The sequence below is a fragment of the Thalia democratica genome, chromosome 8 (assembly GCF_965202585.1).
Source record: "Thalia democratica chromosome 8, ktThaDemo2.hap1.1, whole genome shotgun sequence".
Taxonomy (NCBI): Eukaryota; Metazoa; Chordata; class Thaliacea; order Salpida; family Salpidae; genus Thalia; species Thalia democratica.
The window spans coordinates 44,927,163-44,946,915 of record NC_139172.1 but is presented as its reverse complement, the minus strand read 5'-3'; the positions used below and the strand labels follow the sequence as shown (position 1 = coordinate 44,946,915).

The 19,753-nt window shown below is 24.0% G+C and overlaps 1 protein-coding gene across 1 annotated transcript; it reads left to right on the top strand.

The window, feature by feature from the left end:
- Positions 1-12,754: 12,754 nt before the first annotated feature.
- Positions 12,755-19,753, top strand: LOC145842070 (inositol oxygenase-like). Its single transcript, XM_082949445.1, has 10 exons — positions 12,755-12,808; positions 13,696-13,785; positions 14,711-14,791; positions 15,541-15,633; positions 16,404-16,473; positions 16,941-17,118; positions 17,705-17,772; positions 18,313-18,379; positions 18,680-18,775; positions 19,326-19,753. The coding sequence occupies exons 1-10, from the start codon at positions 12,794-12,796 to the stop codon at positions 19,432-19,434; spliced, it is 867 nt and encodes a 288-aa protein (XP_082805571.1). The 5' UTR covers positions 12,755-12,793; the 3' UTR covers positions 19,435-19,753.

Genomic DNA, 19,753 nt, shown 5'->3' with positions numbered 1-19,753 from the left:
TGATATTAATAAACTTATTTGAGATTTCTAGCTGTTCAACTATATAACTGAAAGGCTTTATTGTACGCCAATTTTTTAGAACAAATTCTTTAGCCATTTTTTCGTTCAATAAACAATAAAAAAGTAGCACATATGCACCACAACAGTTCTGTTTAAAAGTGGAAACGTGTCAAAATTGCACGAAGGGTCAATTTTGCACATAGTTGCTCTTGCACGAAGACAATTTTGCACGAAGACAATTTTGCACCAGGTGTCAATTTTCAAGAGTTACAATTTTGCACCGAAAGTCGTTTTAGCAAAAAAAAAAAACGTAAAAACAAATCAATAAAAAATCAAAAAAAATTGTTACCGACCAAGAGTAAGGGGTAACAGTGATAGTAAAAATAAAATTATAAAAATAACTAATAAAAATTGTTAAAAAAAATAAGAAAATTGAACAAATAATAATAAGTTTATTAAAAAGAAAAAAAGGGTACCGACCGAAAAAAGGGTTAGGGGTAACATAACAGTGATAAGAAAACTTTGAAAAAAAAATAATTGAATTAATGAATAAAAAGTACTAGACAAATTACCCACCGAAGGTAAGAAATAGGGGTAAGAGTGATAGTAAAAATCAAGGTATAGTAAAAAAGTGATGGTAAAAAAGATATAATAAAATGGAATTAAAAACGAAAAAAATAGATAAATAAAAGTTTAACCCATGCAAAAATGTCTCCGTGCAAGAATGTCTACGTTAAATTTTTTCCGGACGTGTAAACTTGACATCCATTCTTAAAAGTATTGGCTAACAATTTTAAAATAGCATATAAAATGTGTCTTCTCCAACAAACAACATACAATGTTTCAAAATAATTAAATTCCTTTTTTAATAAGCTAATAAATTACAATTTACAAAAACTACAAAGGAAAGATTAATTTAATAACTTGATAAACTGTTCTGTGCTTTTCAAAATGTTTCAAAATACAAAACTTGTATATAAACATCAGTATAAGTCACCCTAAAATTCATTATTTTACTGTTCGTAAAAGTAAAAACAAAAAAAGTAGTACAGAAGCCCTAAATTTAACATAAAATAAACTAAATAAAGACGTCTGATTTTTAATCGACTTATTCAACAGTGTGAAAAAGTAAATACATATAGATTTTGTGTGGTTTTTAAAATGGTTTTTCTACTAATAGCTTGAAAACTTATATATAATTTAGTTGAGTAAGTAAAGTACTTTGTCAATACTGCTTCTTTATTTGCTTGATGTAAATTAGCTTTAAATTTTAAGTATATTTATTTATGCGCAATATTGACAAATCTTTTGCCTTTTAGTATTTTAAACTACGTTCTTATAACTTATTCTTTGTTTTTCCAGGACTTCAATAGTTTATTTTATTGGATTAAGATAATAACTTTAGTTTACAGTGCTTATTTTTTATCAAAAAATGATTAAAACAAATTCAAATTATTTATTGCTCTGGATTTTTAATATTAAATATTTATAAAAGTTAGAAAAATAAAATTTTTATCAAAGTTTGTAAAAAATGCTGAACTGAAATTGTACTTAAACTAGTTTTTAAAAATTATTTAAAATGAATTAAACTAAACTAAACTAAATAAATAAGTTATATATTTTAAAAAACTTTTAGCCTTAAGTTTTTATTGTACTTTTAATGTAAAAATTTTAATATTTTTTTTCAAATAGACTTAATTTTTGAAGTTATATTCTTTTTGCGTTTTTAATTTTGAAAAACAATGTGGTATTCAAAGAGCATATTTGTTTTATTAAAAACCACTTTGAAAACTCTCTTCTTGTAAAACTTATAAACGACTTAGTCTCAAGTTTTTATATTTTCAATGAAATAAAACAAATAGTTCAGAAATACCTTTAAATTATAATAAATATATTTAGAAAAGGTTTAGATTAATTTAAGTAGGTACAATTTATCTGAAAAATATGTAATGCTTTGTCGAATTATTATTTCTTTCTAAGTTAGTTTTTTTATTTTAATAAACTAAAAATCATTCTTTTCTCAATTTTTTTTTATTTTCTTTTGCATTTATTTAAAACTTTTAAGTGCCTTTTATTAGTATGGAAAAAATTATTAAGCGCTTTATGTAAAGAAACTAAGATTAAAGTTTTAACTGTCTGTTTAACAACACTTTTGAAAATTTAAAAAACTTATGCCAAAAAAATCTAAGATATTTAAGTTAAACACAACAGTGAAGTCAAGCAGTAGTGTCAAAGTTTAGTCCACGTTTGTAATAAACAAAAAGTAATTAAAGCAACAAAGTTGTTTTTTTAGTTTCAGAAAAACTTTATAGATTATTTAAACATTTAAATAAAAAATATTTAACCATTTAAAGATTTATTATAAAATATTTTGCAAACACTCTATCAAAAAAGTATACATTTAGTTTTTTTATAGTCAAATATATAAAAAAAAAATATTTTCAGTCGTTTTTTTTAGATAAAAGTTTTATAATTTATATAGTAATATCCTTGAAATTACATATTGAATATATTTTAATTAAAAAAACTCCTCTAACAAAAATACATGAAATACTACTAAAACTAGACCCTGAAATGTTTCTTTGGTTACACAGGCTTTACAAAACAAACGTTAAAAAATTGCAAAACAAGTAGAACAACACATCTGCAAATGTTTAGGTATTTTATCATAAATTTTAGAAATAATTTTTTATTAAAGTAGATGTATAAAAATTTAAATTCAATAATTTTTATGTCTTTAAGTCTAAATTATTTTCTATATACAATTTAACATAACACTATAAGTAAGTTATTGCTAGCTTATGTTACTTTATATTTAAAATAGGAACAATTAATTAATGTATGTTAAAAATATCTATATGTGTAAGTTGATTTATTTCTAATTAATAATACTTTATCTTTTCTAATATTTAATATATTTTTAAATCATGTAGTTTTATTTTACGTTCAATGTACAAAAAGTTATATAAGTTTCTTGCTTAAAAATGTTTGATTTTTATTACAATTTTTTTGAACACGATTCATTTTGTCTTAATATTTCATTTTATTTTGTATAGATAAGGTTGATTTTTACATGTTATTTTTATATAAAATAATATTTATTCAGATATTTTAACCTAAAAAACAACATAAATAATTTATATTAATAGTGAAATTAGAAAAAGTTTAGTGTAAGAATACAGTAAAAAACACTTTAAAATATGCCGTTTATAACTGTTTTTAAATTTAATTTATCCAACGCGCATTGGTTTTCATCGCTTTTTAACTATTAACGATAATGAATTTTCATAATAGATAACAGTTAGCTTAATTTAAACATAGAATACTCTCTTGAAAAAATCTATCATTTCTGCTCAGTAGAGCGAAAGATCTGGTGGCTAAACGGAAGGGAAGCCAGCCAATAAATAGCTTATATGTTTTATATGTAAAACAAAAATATTTATCACTGTAATTGGGTGTCAATTTATGTAATTTAAAATACTGTTTTCTAGAAACATAAAAAAAGGGCAAAATTTGTTTTAGAATAAGGAAAAATGAGGATTTTTATTTTTGATAACATAAGCACAAAAATTTTTCTTGAAATTATATACTTTAAAACATATTTAATGTTACATCTTGTAGCCTTATTGTATGACATAAACAACTAAGGTTTTATTTTTTGACTTAAAGTTCATTACGTTAGTACTAGGGCTTATAGAAAAATTTTACATCGGATAATATATCTCAAAAAACAACAATACGTTTGTATTAACATTTTTACTGTATTCATTAGTTAGTAAACTCTAATGTTAATTATTTCCCTTTTTACTACAAATCTTTAGATAATTTTATTAAACACTCTATTTGACATCGCTCACTATTGAAAAACTTGTTCTGAAACATTTCATTTTTTACTCAATGAAAATATTTTTTTTGTTAAAATCTTAATTAGATTTAAATGATGAGCAAGCTAAAACCAGTAAAATAAACTAAAACATATTGATAAAAATGTATGACTACCAAAAGTTTTAAAATCACCCTCCTTCCGCGTTTTTACTTGTTATTAAGATTACCCAAGAGTTACTAAAATTATGATAAGGCCCAATTTAAAAATATTTTCAAATGTTTTTAGAGAAACTAGTTGATGAGTTGTGTGAATTGTTCAAAAAAACTAAACTTCAACTGATAAGTATATAAACCTAGTATAATGAAGCATAATAAACGCAAATTAATGATACTTGATTAATTTTCAGTATTAGTTAACTAACAAAACTATTTATAATTGTTTTTTTTTTTCAGTAAAACAATAAGCACTTAGCCGTCAATAGTACATTAAAAAGCATGTAAAAACCGAAAATATATAAATAAGTGTTATATTTAACTAAAAGTTCAACTTATTTAGTAAAATACTTTTAAAATTCGAAAACGATTTATATTATTTTTAAAGTAAATTCAATTAAAACTTCGTTTTTAAACCTAAAAAAGGTTAGACATAAATTAAAGTAATTTTAGACAAATTAATTAGAATCAAAAAAGATTTTTTACTATTTCACTTTAAAAATTTTAGACCAAAAGTAAATAATACCTTTTTAAACAAATAGTCATATATATATCTAAAAAACTTGCAGTAAGTTATTTAAAAATGGGAATTTTTAGCTATGTATTTGAAGTACTTTTTTGAGTACTTTAAAGTTTAGATCTGTTGTAAATTATATATGGCAAAGAATAAAAAAGATCATTTCAGTTTTAACTTGTCTTTATTTAAAAATAAACTCAAAGAAACTAACTGTAACACGTTTTTGTTAGATATATATGTATTTCAAAACTTTTAAATCTCAATAGATTTGAAATCAAAACCTATTTCCCATATTTTTACTTGTAGTATGTTTTTAAGGTATCTTTTAAATGTACTTTTTTACATGTTTTTAAAAATTTAAAATGTAAACTCACTGTTGAAGCAAATTTGTTATTTTTATATTAACAATTAGATATATTGTTAAACTAGCTGTTCTTAATAACAGTGATTTTTATACTAGTCTTAAAATAATTAAAGCTTTCATTGAGTTATAAACAATGAAGACTTCAAACTAAATGATAACTATGAAATATTAGAATTTTCAATAAAATTCAATACAGTTTTACATTTTAGTCAGCTTGCAAAGTAAAACTAGTTAACTAGTTGCTACAAAAGTTTGTGCAATGAATTTTCTCTTCGGAATAAATAGTTTGCAACCCACAGCTGATGAGAAGTGTCCGCCTAAAAAGGGAGCTCCAAGTTTTTCTTCCATCAACAATGCTGAGACAAAAGAACCCCGAAAATTTATTGAAGACAAAAGTCCCGATGATCTGCTTACAACCATCAAAGATGGAATTGATATTATATTTAATGAAATTGCGTCGCCTACCAGAAATAAACACCAGCCAAAAGAATATACTGAACCTTCGCCAAAATTTGGAACTTCCAAACTCTGCGTTGACGAAACAGCCAAACCTGAGGAGACTACCGAAGAGAAAAAACAACAACAACTCCTCAACAAATTACAAAACAAAATAAAATATCTGAATCAGACTTTAAAAGAAACTGATGAGAAACTGAGAAGAAACAATGAGTGTTTGGATGCAATAACAGCTAAGGTTATTTATTGTTGCAATAAAACAGTTCTGTGTAACAAACGTATGAAAAGTAGATCACATAAAGCGCAGTCAATTATGATGTGGATTGTGTTTATCAGTTTTGTTGCAATGGTGGTTTTTATTGTGTGGTTTTCTGATAAAAACATGCTGGATTAAAATTTATGTCATGCTAAAACTTATAAAACATTTATTTTATAAATTTGATTATTTATAACTATAGACAGCTTACTAGTAAATATTTATAAATTTAAACGACGTGTACATTTATTAAAACTATGCTACAGTATTGTCTCTTCAAATTTACTAATTAACATTTATAAAAGCTTATAACTTATACATCTTTATACATTTTTGTCTATCAAAAGATTACTTAGATAGAAAAATTTTACACTATCTTTGACTAATATTTGTTTTCATTGTTTTGTATTCGTCAACTTAAATTGTGATTTAGTATTTTAACGACGTGAAAACAAACGTTTTACTTAAAAGTTAGTCTGGTAAAAAGTTATCATTGACATATAATTAGTATACTTTCTTATTTTCTTGCAGAAAACCGTTATGCATTAAATGAAAAATTACAATAGTTTTATTTGCTCACAGTGATTTTAGATTTTAAAACACTATTGTTAAATGCTTTGTAAACTGAATTATGTAAATAGTTTATTAATATCTTAACACTTTCACTGTTTAATTAAAGTAGTTACAGTTTGTCAAAGTGAGATGTTACCAAAAACTAAAACTAAACTACAACCTTTAAAAAACAATGCAAATTATTTTTTTATAAAAGCCATAAACTAAATAACATTGCATTTACAGACAAAGTTAATATCTTAAAGTCGTAAAAACATATTTAATTTTACAAGCAGGAAAAGATCTTTTAAATTAAAAAGAAAATAGTTCAACAATATTCTCTATTGACAAAAGCTTCATATTTAACGGTCAAAAATACAAGAATATATTTAAACAATTAAACATTAAAGATTTTTTATAGTTTTTACTTTAATATACAATAAAACTGATTTTAAAGTAAAAGGCTTTGATAAAAAATGTTCATAACCAGTATATGTAAAAATTAAAATGAAGTTTATTTGTTTGTTTTATTTATTGACTTGTACCAAAATTCTATTAACTCATTATTTTATGTAATGTTTTAACAATTATTTGTTGTATATATTCTAGTATCTAGTTTATCTAGTTGTCTAGTTCCTAAATTGTCTGAACTTCCTTGTATTATTTAAAACATTATTTCACGTTTCTGGGTTAGCTTGCCATTTTCGTTAAAGGACTCTTATGTTTCTTTATAAACAAACCAGCAATTAAATTAAAACTTGATTAAATAACTCATTAATGATTCCTATAATGTAGTTTAAGAACATTATTACAAATTACTGGTAACTTTTATATTTAAAAACAATTTTAAAACAAAATTACTTATAAAGTGTAAAACAATTATTATTATATATAGAAATATTTTAATAATTAAAATCATTATTTTTATTAATTAATGGTGCAAAGTGTTAGCTTTTATAAAGACAGCTAATAATTCATGTTTCGATCAACCTATGTTCTATAAATACTTTCTTATTTGCTATACTTGCTTTTTACTGCTTAAGGCATGTAGATTTTAAAAATAAATATGAACTATTTTAACTATTTTTGTTTTTATATAATTAGGTTTAAACTTTTCTTAAAGCGATTAAAAACAAAAAGTAAAACATAAAATTTTCAAATTTAGAGTATTTAAGTTTGACTTTTGTATATTAATAATGTATCAAAAAAACAAATGACTTCAATTTATTTTTTAACTTGTTATAAAATTATTATTTCTTTGTTTTAAACAAGATTTGTTGATAAACAAAATATTTAAGTATTTTTGTTTTTTAGACGCTTGTTATACTACAATTTTAATAAAAGAGCTTTCTATTGGTTAGTCAAGGTTCTATGCTGTATATTTTTGCAAGTTCTGCAATTAAAGGTTGACACCTTTTGCAGCAATCTTAAACTTAATTGAGTTTATTTATTACAAATATTTACTTAAACTTATTTGTCTGGCGTACAAGTAAATGCGTCTTATGATCTATATTAAGCTTTCGATTGACATAATTAAATGCAAGTCATTTCTTTAAGCAACTATTTTTTATAAAATATATAAAACCAGTTTTAAGAAAACAGTGTACATTGATAAACAAAAATATTTACCGTCTGACCTAAAATGACTTTGCACTTTATGTATCAACAACTGTTTATTTTACAGAATATATTGTAATACTTTACTAATGGGCTTATATAAAAAACGTTTTTCAGTCATATACTTACACCAAACAAACGAATTTCAAAATACAAGCTTAGGAAACTAAAAGTAAATTTTTTTGACGATAAAAATGTATATACGCAGTATCATACGATAAACTGTAAAATTGTTCTATTTAGTTTTAAACAAATGTGAGATGTAAACTTACTTTATAATGGTGAATAAAAAGTCTTCAAGCAAGTTTATCAATAGTATAGTTATATCAAAACTTGTTAAGTATCTACTAACACACAAAAATAGACTAAAGCTCATACTATTAGCTTAAAAAATGTTTACACAAAGATTTTTTCAAAGTATTATAATTTTGTTATGTTTATTAAACAAATAATAAAAATCTATAATTATTCAACTTTTATCTGCTTAATAAGTATGCTTTATTATATTCTAAAAATTAGTAAATAAAAACATCTCTTATTCACACGTATATTTAAAAAAAAAAAAAACTTTAATATTTTTCGTAAAAACTTCTTGTTTTACAAAAATACTTAATTTTGTTATCTGGGTGTGAGAAAATTTCTTACGATTATTTGTCAACAAACAGAAAAGCAGCTATAAACTAAAAATAAAAAATAGGTGCAAAACAACTTTCAACTTTAATAATTTATTTTTGTAAAAACAAGTCGTACTTATGAGAACTATAAAGTGCAGCTGGTAGATTTTTTTTTATAAAATTTATGCTAGCGTATTGCTTTTATTGTTCTTACTTAATTTATTTTTAAATAAAGTTGTTTCGTGCCAACAGGTGCTAAAGTTTGATTTCTTATTCAATATTTACACGTATGAGTTTTTTTTAATTAGAAAACAAAAGCTTGATATTTTAATAAACTGTTATTTTATGAAGCTTGTAATTAACTTCTTAATTCTTTTTGGTAACGACAATAGAATTGCATTAATATTTGTAGTTTTTACCGTAGTTTAGATTATAAAAAACTGAAAGAAAATAAAATTTTAAACGTATATATGTTTATCTAACGACAAAATATATATCAAAATATTTGGTTCAAATAACTGGTGCCCGAAAAAGCTTTTCGGTTATAGAGCCGCACACCAAAGATACCTTTTTAAATCTTGACCAGGACTAACTCGCTTAAGTATTACAATTTTTATTTTGAGCTTTAAACAAAAACTTTGTATTTTAATACAATGTCCTTTTTTAAATTTCAAAGTGTTTATTTTATATTTTTTGGAAAAACAACAGAAGTGTTTTAGAATTAATAGTTTTCATCATAGCTTATGTCGTACAAAACTAAATTAACTTGTTTTCGTATGTATTTAAATCTTATTGTTATTTATTAAACATTTTCAAATGTTTGAGATTAATATTTAACTTTGAGTTTTAAATTGTTTTATAGTGTTGATTAAAAAGTAATAAACTATTTCTATTTTTTAATCTTAATCGTTTTTGTGTTTTTTTTAAGCTAGATATGTTGATAAACAGAATCTTTAAGTAGTCGTTTTTTAACTGGCTGTGATACTAAAACTTTTTTTAAATTATTTTTATATGCTTAGTAAAGATTCCTTACTGAATATGTTTTTACTAGCCATATCAGCAATTAAAGCTTAACAGCATTTGCAGCAATCTTCAACTTAATTGAGTTTATTTACATCAAATATTTACTTAAATTTATTTGTCAGGCATTCACAAAAATACGCCTTATGATCTTTACAAGGCTTTCAATTGACAAAATTGAATGCAAATCATTTCTTTAAACAACGTTTTTTATAAAATATCCAAAATTAGGTTTCATAAAACAGTGTATAATAATAAACAAAAAATATTTACTGAAAAACCGAAAATTACATTGCAGTTTATGTATTAAATAATTGTTTATTTTACAATATTTATTGTAATACTTTACTGATGGTTTTGTCTAAAAAACGTTTTCAGACATATATTTTACAATAAACAAGCGTAAACTATAAAAGCTCATTAAAATAATGTTTTTATACTTATACATGTTTAGACTTTCTTGGTGCTAGCTTTAAAATGTATAAGCTTACAATTTTTTAGACGAAAGTAAAAAGTGTATACGTATTATTATACAAAAAGTTGTAACGTTTTACTTTCAGTTATAAACGAATGTAAGATGTAAACTTTTTTTATCAACGAAAAATCTTTAGAAGTTGCGGCAGTTATTCAATGTAATAACTTAGTTTTACACAACTGTATCAATTTTACTTTGTTTTAAAGTAAACAAATTGAACTTATTAGTTGATTGTTTCAGGTCTTCGAGTCGTTTTTACTAAGCTTGAAATCTTTATCTACTTATTGTTGAAGTTTGTTTTTAACTCTTTATTCTGTATACATTTACAAATATAAATGTTTTAACAAAACTATTGAAACAATTTTAAACAACTATAACTAGTAATGTTATAATTTATTTAAATTTCAGAATAAACTAATACACTGCGGAAAGTATGTATACTATGGGGATTATTAAAATACTTTAATGTAATTTTGGTCAAGAACTTAATTGTTTCTTGATGAGTATTTCTATGTGCAAAGTTGGTTAAAAATTTAGTAATCTAAAAAGGGCGACTAAAATTTATATTATTAGGTAAAAAACGGTTTAAATTATCTGATTTTTTAAACTTTCACACTTTTTTGTATAGTTCAAGTTGTTTTTAACTTTATTTGATAGATAAATAAAAATTAATATTTTTTTTTTTTTAGCTTTATAAATAAGTGTTATTAAAAAAGTAAAAATTAGTTAGGGCGTAATTTTCTTATTTATTTGTCATTTTAAATCAATAAAAAACTACTAACTTTTCACTTCAGTTATAACAAAATAAAGTTTTGTTTATTGTCTGGGTGTGAGAAAATTATTTACGTTTATTTGTCGACAAACAGAAGAAAACAAAAATAATAAAAAGTAAAAAACAAGTTCCGATTTTACTATTTGTTATCGTAAATATATAAACACTATACAATTGCAGCTGGTATGTTTTTATTAGAAAACTTATACCAACGTATTGCTTTGTACATTTCTTATCGGAATTATCTATAGATTAAGTTTTTTCGTCAAAGTTTGATTTCTTATTCAATTATTACACGCATAACTTTTTCTTCAAGTTGCAAAATAAAGCTTGATATTTTAACTTACTGTTATATCTGAAACTAAAAAATAACATTTTAGTTTTTTTTTGGAAAACAATAGAACTATAGTTGTACATATAATTTTTTGTCATAGAACAGTTACTAGTAAAATAAAACAAACTTATTCTCTTACTAACGCATCAAAACTACAATTAATATTTGAGTGAACTGAAACCGCAGCCCTTTAGTAACCTTACCGCCAAATATTTTACAACTGGGCGTTTTTATCTTTACATGAAGGCAAATATTTGGTTTGTACAAGTTTATAATAAGCTGTGTGTTAGGAATGTCAGAAGCTTTTCTTTGCAGCTTCAGCTGCTTGAAACAAAATTTATTTTGTTTTACTTTTGTTTTGTATCGGTATGTTTAGTACCTTCAAAATCGTATTTACTACTTATTTTTTGTATTTTTTTTTTAATTTTTACGTTAAACACCGCAATATTTTTAAATAAAAAACAATTAAACTTATATTTATTACTAAAAAAAACTGAAAATATACTTCAAATCAATAAATAATCACCAACTAACTTATAGAAGCTTCACATCATAACGCGTGTGTGTGCTTAAAAAACGCGCTTTAATTTTTCACATAAAATACGCACAATTTTTACTACACGCGCGCGTTTGTATTGGTTGAAATTTCCAAGTTCACAAAACCGTTGAAGCGTGTCGAATTCGTGAGGCTTTTCATGTGACGTTTGATTTGCAGCTATTAAAAGTGTGTTGAGCTTATTCGTAGGGCTATTTCGTTAAGAGTGTCGTTTTATATTAATTTTAGCTAAAGACTTGTTGTTTTTAAGTTAAGCTGTTTTTGAAAATAAAATAAACAACTATTGTTTTTAAACTTTTTTACAATTAACAACAAACTTTACTTAAAGTAATTCGTTTGAATTTTAGCATGTAGTATTAATAAAACGTGTTTAAAGGGAACGCTTTTATTTAAGTTCATCACTTTTCAAACGTTTAACTATAAGTTAATAGTTTATAAGTATAGGTACGTTTAAGGTTTATAAAAAATTATTAGTAAGTAATAAGAAAGGATGTTGTTAGTAACTTTTTTTTTCAGTTTTTAACTCTCGCCAAAAAGTTTACTGTTTTAATTGTTTTCGTTTAATTTAGTCTAATATAGTTATAAGGTTTTATAGCTTTTCTTGTAAATATTCAAGTAAATAATCTTCAACGTGCATGATATTTGTACAAAACTTTTTAAATTAGAATAAACGACCATTAATATATATTGGTTTTTTATGTTTAATAGAAGTATAGATAGAGGTGTGCAAATTAAATAAGCTCTTTACATTTCAGCAAATTGAGCAGTCTTTTTTAGTTAAGGCAAATAAAAATATAAGTAGAAGTATGAAATAAATAAGTGTTGGTGAAACCTTACTATTTTGGTAAGAAAGTTTTAAAAAATAACTTTTTAATAGTTTCAGAAATGTTTAACTAAACTAAGTTGAATTAAATATCAGTGTACTCAAATTGACACTTTATGTAAATTTACTTTGTAAATAATAAACTAAGGTAATGTGTTTTAAAGTTTTGTATGTGTATTTAGTGCACTAATATGTTTTGTTAAATACAAAAATTATAACAAATCAGCAATTAAACTATACTAAAGTGTTTTTTTTTTATCAATAAAGTTTATTAAAAGTTAATTTAAAACACTATATAAAGTTAAATTTATCATCTATGTTTAACTTATGTTGTCGTTCATAAAGTATATATATTTACACAGGTTTTATTAATAAAGTATTTATAAAAAAACTTAAAACATGAGAATTAAAACGGTAAGTTTTTTTTTAATTTCAATAGGTTTTAAACTAATGCAAGTCTAAAGTACCTCAATCATATTTTTACTTGTAAAATGATTTAAGAGTTGTATACATGCAACTTAAAAACAAAATCATATTTTATATACGATTTAAAACGATAAGTTCAATTAATTTTAAAATCGTGAGATACTAGAATTTGATACTAGAAGTTATTTGTTTAGATTTTTTTTAGAACTTATAAAGTTACAAGATTACATAATCTTTTCAAACAAATTAAAAGTAAATTTTTTAAGATTTATAGCTCAAATTTGTCCAGCTAAATCTTTTATGTTTTTACTAAACAATCAAAGTTTGGTTAAATTTTCAATGAAAAAAAAAAACACACAACAGTAACAGTTTAAACTTTATAAGTTATATACAATTTACTCATGACGTCATTTTTAAAAAGTAACGTTTTTGTAGTTTAAAATCAACTAAATATAGAATCACGTTTATTAGTCATGGTTGTGAAGTTTTAGAATTTTTAAGAGTTTACTTGTCACCTAAATAAAATGTTTTTTTTAATTCAAATATGTTTAACTTTCGATGTTGTTAAAAAACAAAAAATATTAAACCATTAAAAAAAATTAGTTGAAAAGTTGATTTAAACAATAGATATTAAACAGTATTAAAACACTTTTTTTTTCGCTATTTACAACACTAAACTTTTCTTAAATTTTAAAAAGTTGGACTAATTTGAAATGTTTATAATTAAAAGGTTTATTGAAACAAAAAAAAAATAAAAAAACACAAAAATTATTATACGTTTTTTTACTATAGCAAGTGTAAACAGTTAATTTTTCAAAAAAATTAACTTCTTTTTACGTTCAATCGTGTAACAAAATGTTTAATTATCTTTGCAGGATCTGTCATCACCAACTCAGGCGGAGAAAGAAATTTTCGACAAATACTCGAACGACTGTGAAAAAGCAGGTTTTCGTGATTTTTCCGCGGTTAGTGTTTACTTTGTATATTTATTGTTAAGATATTATATTTTATGAACTTCAATTTAATTAGAAAAACAAACTGCTCCTACTCATATTTTAATTGATAATAAAACTAAAAAAACGGGTGTTTTTGATAAAAATTACAATTTAGTTGCAAATTGGAATATTAGTATAACATTGTATATTAGTTGATAACACATTAAAAAAATATTAAAATGTTCAAAACAAACACTTTTACCTTTAAACTAAACTATTTTTTAAATATCCTATCAAGATTTTCTGTGATCAGTGTTTTATTTGAATATTAGTTGTTTTTACATTGCGAAAGTATTAAGTTATTCAAAGTTAATGTTTTTTTTTTCTCAAAAAACAATGTTTTTTTACTTAATTTCCAAAAGTTTTTATTTTTTGCGGTTTTTGTTTCTTTTGTATATTAGTTGATAGATATTACGTTTTCTGAACTTGCTCACACAATTTAAATCGTGTAATATCAAACAAATTAGATAAATGTAAACTTACTATTTCAAAACCTATAAGCAAAAAAAAAGTATTATATTTTTCAAAACGGTTTAGCTTTGTAAGCGATAAAAATTTAAAATAAGTTTATAAACAAACAACAAATAACAGAATAACGACTTTGCGTGAGTGTATAGTTTGTACAGTTTTATCAAGAGTACAAAATGATTATAAAAAATCGTAACAAAAGTTTATCATTTCTTTTTACAGAAAAATAAAGACTTCGAATTAATATATTTGTACAAATTCGTAGGTAGTTATGTATATATTTTTTTCAGAATAACCCTCACTTTGAAAGAGTATATAACATGTACAATTTCATAAATGATAATGTATATATTTTTTCAGAATAACCCACACTTTGAAAGAGTATACAACATGTACAATTTAATAAATAATTATTTTTTTTTTTCAGAACAACCCACATTTCGAAAGAGTATACAACATGTACAATTTGATGCATACAAACCAAACTTACGACTACGTCAAATCGAAGGTTAGTTTCGCATTTTTAAGTGTTTAACGAATCGTTTGCTTAATTATAGTCAAATAGGTAGTCAAATCTGTTGTGAGACTAGTTACAATTTTTAATTTATTTCTACTTTAGTTTATCGTTTTCTCAAGAAAAAATGTTTAGGGATCTAATAAAAAAAAAAGATCTATTTAAGCTACATTTAACAATTAACTTATGAAAAAATCTATACTAAAACTATATTAAGAGAAAAATCCTTCGTAAACAGTCACACAAAACAGGAGAAGACAAATAAAATATTGCTTAAAGACAAATAAAAATGTTCAGCTTAATTATTTTCAATAACGTCTAAAGTAGCAAAATATGAGAAACTTTCTAGACAAATTAACTTATTCTAGCCTAATAATTGTTTTTTCTTATTGTTTAATGACCAAAATAGCAACGTTCAACCATGGCAATGTAGCGTGATAAACAATTATTCGATACAAAATGTTTATAAATAAACATAAGCAGGTTATGTACTTCACAGCACGCAGAATGGTTATTTTTTAATATACCTTAGTAATTAATAATAAATGCAATAATGATATATATCAACATTTACGCCACGTTAGAGTTAAGCAACTAATACCATTGAATTTACAGAATAAAAATAAATAAAGTTCAATAACGAGGTATAAACCATAATATTAATAATAAATACAGTTAATTATTACAACATATAAACAGCTTGAATTTTTAACTTTAACCATCTAATTTCAAAAAATTTTTAGCACAAGGAATGGCTTGGTTTCAATCACGGGGAATATACCGTAATGGAAATTGTCGATCTCATGGACGGTTTTGTCGATGAAAGCGACCCTGATGTTAGTTTTACTTTTAGTTGAAAACTAACCTTACTAATAGAATCTGTATTTTATTTTATGTTGACTAATAGTTTACATGTATTAAGCTCATGAGGTTTATGTGTTTGCATGAACATTTTAAACAAGTAAGTTTTTTGAAACTCAACACATATTTTTTATTGTAGTAGTATTAAAATTCGTTGTATAAATACTACACATACTATGCATTTTAATTACACAAAAAAATAAATATTATGCATTTAAAAGTTATGATAATTTTCATTATTTGAACTTTAGATTGATTATAATCGTCTTGTTCGTGACTACATTTATCTAAATCAATCAACCATTAAATTCAATTCAAAACATTTAAGAAAACTTAACAAACAAACTAAGCTTGTTTAACTTAATATAATATCAACAATTCTAAAAAGGTATATTTCTCAAATGTATACTAACATTATAGTTTAAACATAAACAACTATCAACATTGTTATTATTATTATTATTATTTTTTATTTTTTATTATCATTACTTTTACTATTATTATTATTATTGTTATTATTGCTTTCCAAATATATGTATAATTTTTATTAAAATTTAAATACAATTAATTCTTTTACAGGTAGACTTCCCAAATGTATATCATGCCTACCAACCACTATAAAAATATTTTAACTTAGTTTAAATAGAATAAAATATTCACAGATGGACTTCCCAAATGTATATCATGCCTACCAACCACTATAAAATATTTAAACCTAGTTTAAATACAATTAATTTTTTTACAGGTAGACTTCCCAAATGTGTATCACGCTTACCAAACGGCTGAGGGTCTCAGAAAAATGTTTCCTGATCTTGGTTAGTTTGCTAAATTAAATTTATCATTGAAACCTTTAAGGTTTTGTAAAATAAAACAAGTATTCAATTCATTTTTTGTTTATCAAAACTTTAAAGAGTAGATTTATATTCTAATTTACTTGTACTGTGGTTAACCACTGATAAAAAGTTATCAATTTCCGTTTGATAAGATCATATGTTGCATTAAAAGAACTTAACTCGAGTATATGGTAAAAGCTACAGGGTATATTAATTAACTCGATTCTGTTTATATAAAGTTACAAGTATGTTCAAGGCGTTACAAGCTAAACTTATACGTAATTTTAATAATTGCGCTAGCATAACTCTATATAATTTATAAATTTCAAGAAAAATCTTTAACTTTCAACTTTTCTTCCAGACTGAGTCTTTTATAAAATTTCTTGATTAAAATTTGTACAGTTTTTATCTTTGCTAAGTTATAACTTCTTTCATTATATTTTTTACAGACTGGATGCACTTATGCGGGTTCGTGCACGATCTGGGTAAGGTGATGACGCAGTGGGGGGAACCCCAATGGTCCACGGTGGGCGACACGTTTGTGATCGGATGCCAAGTTGGGGAGTCAGTCATGTATCAGGAAACCACTTTCAAGAACAACCCGGATGTTAAAAATCCTAAATACAAGTTGGTATCGTTAATTTGTTCCTCCTGCAGTTGTATGTAATTATTAAAAAAAAAGACTTAATTGATCAAATATCGTTTTCAAAAATAAGCCCGATAAAATAACCCAAAGGATAAGTTGGTATTAACAGCTTCTTAAATTTATACCTATCGTTTTATAGGCACTTAAGTTTTGTGTTAATGATTACTTTAATTGTTTATTTAGTATATATAGTTTAAAAAAACATGTTAGAATTATAGATATATTTTGAACAAGTTTGTATTAGTAATTTCTTTAATAGTCTAGTCTTAATCAAAGATTTTCAGCTACTTTGTTCTTATATTGATGGTTGTATAATCTAATAGGTACGCTTTTGAACTACTTTCATATAGTTATTTTAAGCAAAAGTATGTACAAGAGTAATATCTTCGATAAGAACAAAGATATAATTGCTTCAAAAACGTAATAAAAAATTTATTGCACTAAAAACAATTTTTTTCCACATAGTTCTTAATTAAGCTTTTGACTTGCTTTTAACTTAAAGGAGTTTCAAACGACAAGTTTGTTCAAACATTTTTTTTAACTAAATAAAACGTTTATACACTTTAGCACAAAATACGGAATTTATGAACCAAACTGCGGACTGGAAAATTTGATACTGTCATGGGGACACGATGGTTTGTTTTATTAAAATATTTATATTGTTTTTATTGTTTTAATAAAAAAGTAGGTATTAGAACTTTTTTCACCAGCTTTCAATTTTTAATATAAGTACATACAACAACTTTAGTGGAGTAATACTTGCTAAATGGTCATTGAAATATATTAAAAGTAGGGTGTTTTTACTGCTGCTTAAATGAATTTAGTTTTTCTTAAATATTAACACTTAGCTTCTTTAAAAATTTTTGCTAATGTTCAGCAGTATGTTAAACCTTGAACTCCAAACATTACCTTAATTTAGCTTTTAAAAATTGAAAGAAAAATTTGTAAAAAATAATTAATATGCAATTCTGACTCATTTTTTTGAGAATAACAACAAACTTTTTTTTAATATTTACATATTACTTAAAGGATTACTTTTAAAAGGTTACAAGACTTATTTAGCGTTTAAATCACAGAAAAAGTGTTTTGAGTGATGAAAAAGTAAACAACTTACCTTATCAATAACTTTACTTCGGTTTGTTTTAAGATTGACACTAAAAAACCTAAATTTTTAGAGTACTTGTACCAAGTTTTGAAGAACCACGGATCAACCATTCCTCAAATGGGACTTAACTGCATCAGGTTAGACTCTTTTACTTTTTATTTTTGTTTTTAACATTTAGTTAAAACTTGATCGTTTTAATCAGATTCCACTCGTTTTACTTATAAAAATGAATAAATATTTATATAGTTTTTAGTGTATGATCATTCCCAATTAAAATTTAAACTTAAACCTACCAAGTTTCACTCATATTTTTATAATCTTTATCATTACAATTTTATCGTTTATTTTAAAACGCTTCAAACGCATTCTAGAAATCAGACGTTTTTGGATCGTATGAGTTATAAAAGTACAGTGAAAAACTCATTAATTATTATCAGGTTCCACTCGTTCTATCCGTGGCACACAGGAGGTGATTACAAACATTTGTTGAAAGATGAAGATGACGAAACTATGGAATGGGTCCTAAAATTCAAGTTTGTGAAGTCATAGTATACTTGGTTTTGTGACGTCATAATATAACTCACTTTAGATGCCATGATCTATTAGGTTTTGTGACATCATAATACACTTGATTTTGTGACGACATAATATATTCAGTTTTGTGTTGCTTTAATATATATTTTTTGCAACATCTAAGAACTGTTTATCTGATCGAAGTTAATCTTCTTTATTCAGATATTAAATTCATCATATTATTTGGGTTGTTAAATATTAGTTTATGACGCTGTAGGACTTAGTATTGATTAAAATAAAGTTACGTATCACATTGGCATACTTAATTAGTTAAAACAGTAATTTAAAAGCTTATTCTACTAAAACTGTATTGTTTTATTTCTACTTGTACTAGTTTATAAAACTTAAAGTACTTATATTTTTATCAAGTAGCTTATATAATATAAGAGGAGGCGTCTTAAAGATATCTACGTATCAATTAAACAAGATATTGTGTTATTTTTTTATAATTTGATTTACTTCTAGTTTTTTAACGATTCAATAAATTTCTCATCATTTACATATTCACAGTCAACACGATTTATACACCAAGTCAGTAGACTTGCCTGATCCTGAGAAGTTGAAACCATATTACGAATCCCTCATTGAAAAATACATACCCGGCAAGGTCAAGTGGTGAAAATGGAACCTTATTTTAACGACGTCACAGGTAATCATGTCTGACGTCATACGTGGTTTTATGACGTCACAAGTAATAAGGTGTCACAATCAATCTGTCTTTAGAGTTTTTACTATACTTTTTTTTCTTTTCGTCGAGGTTGCTACTTTTAGAATTTGAAACGTTTATAATTCATAACAAGTTATTTTTGTTTTTTGATCTATTTTGAATAAGCGCATTTACTTTTTGGAATATTTTAATTGTTTTTTGAATCGTTTGTTATTGTTTTTTTTTTGCACTTTTTTTCTACCATCGTTCATATCTAGTAATTAAAAGTTTC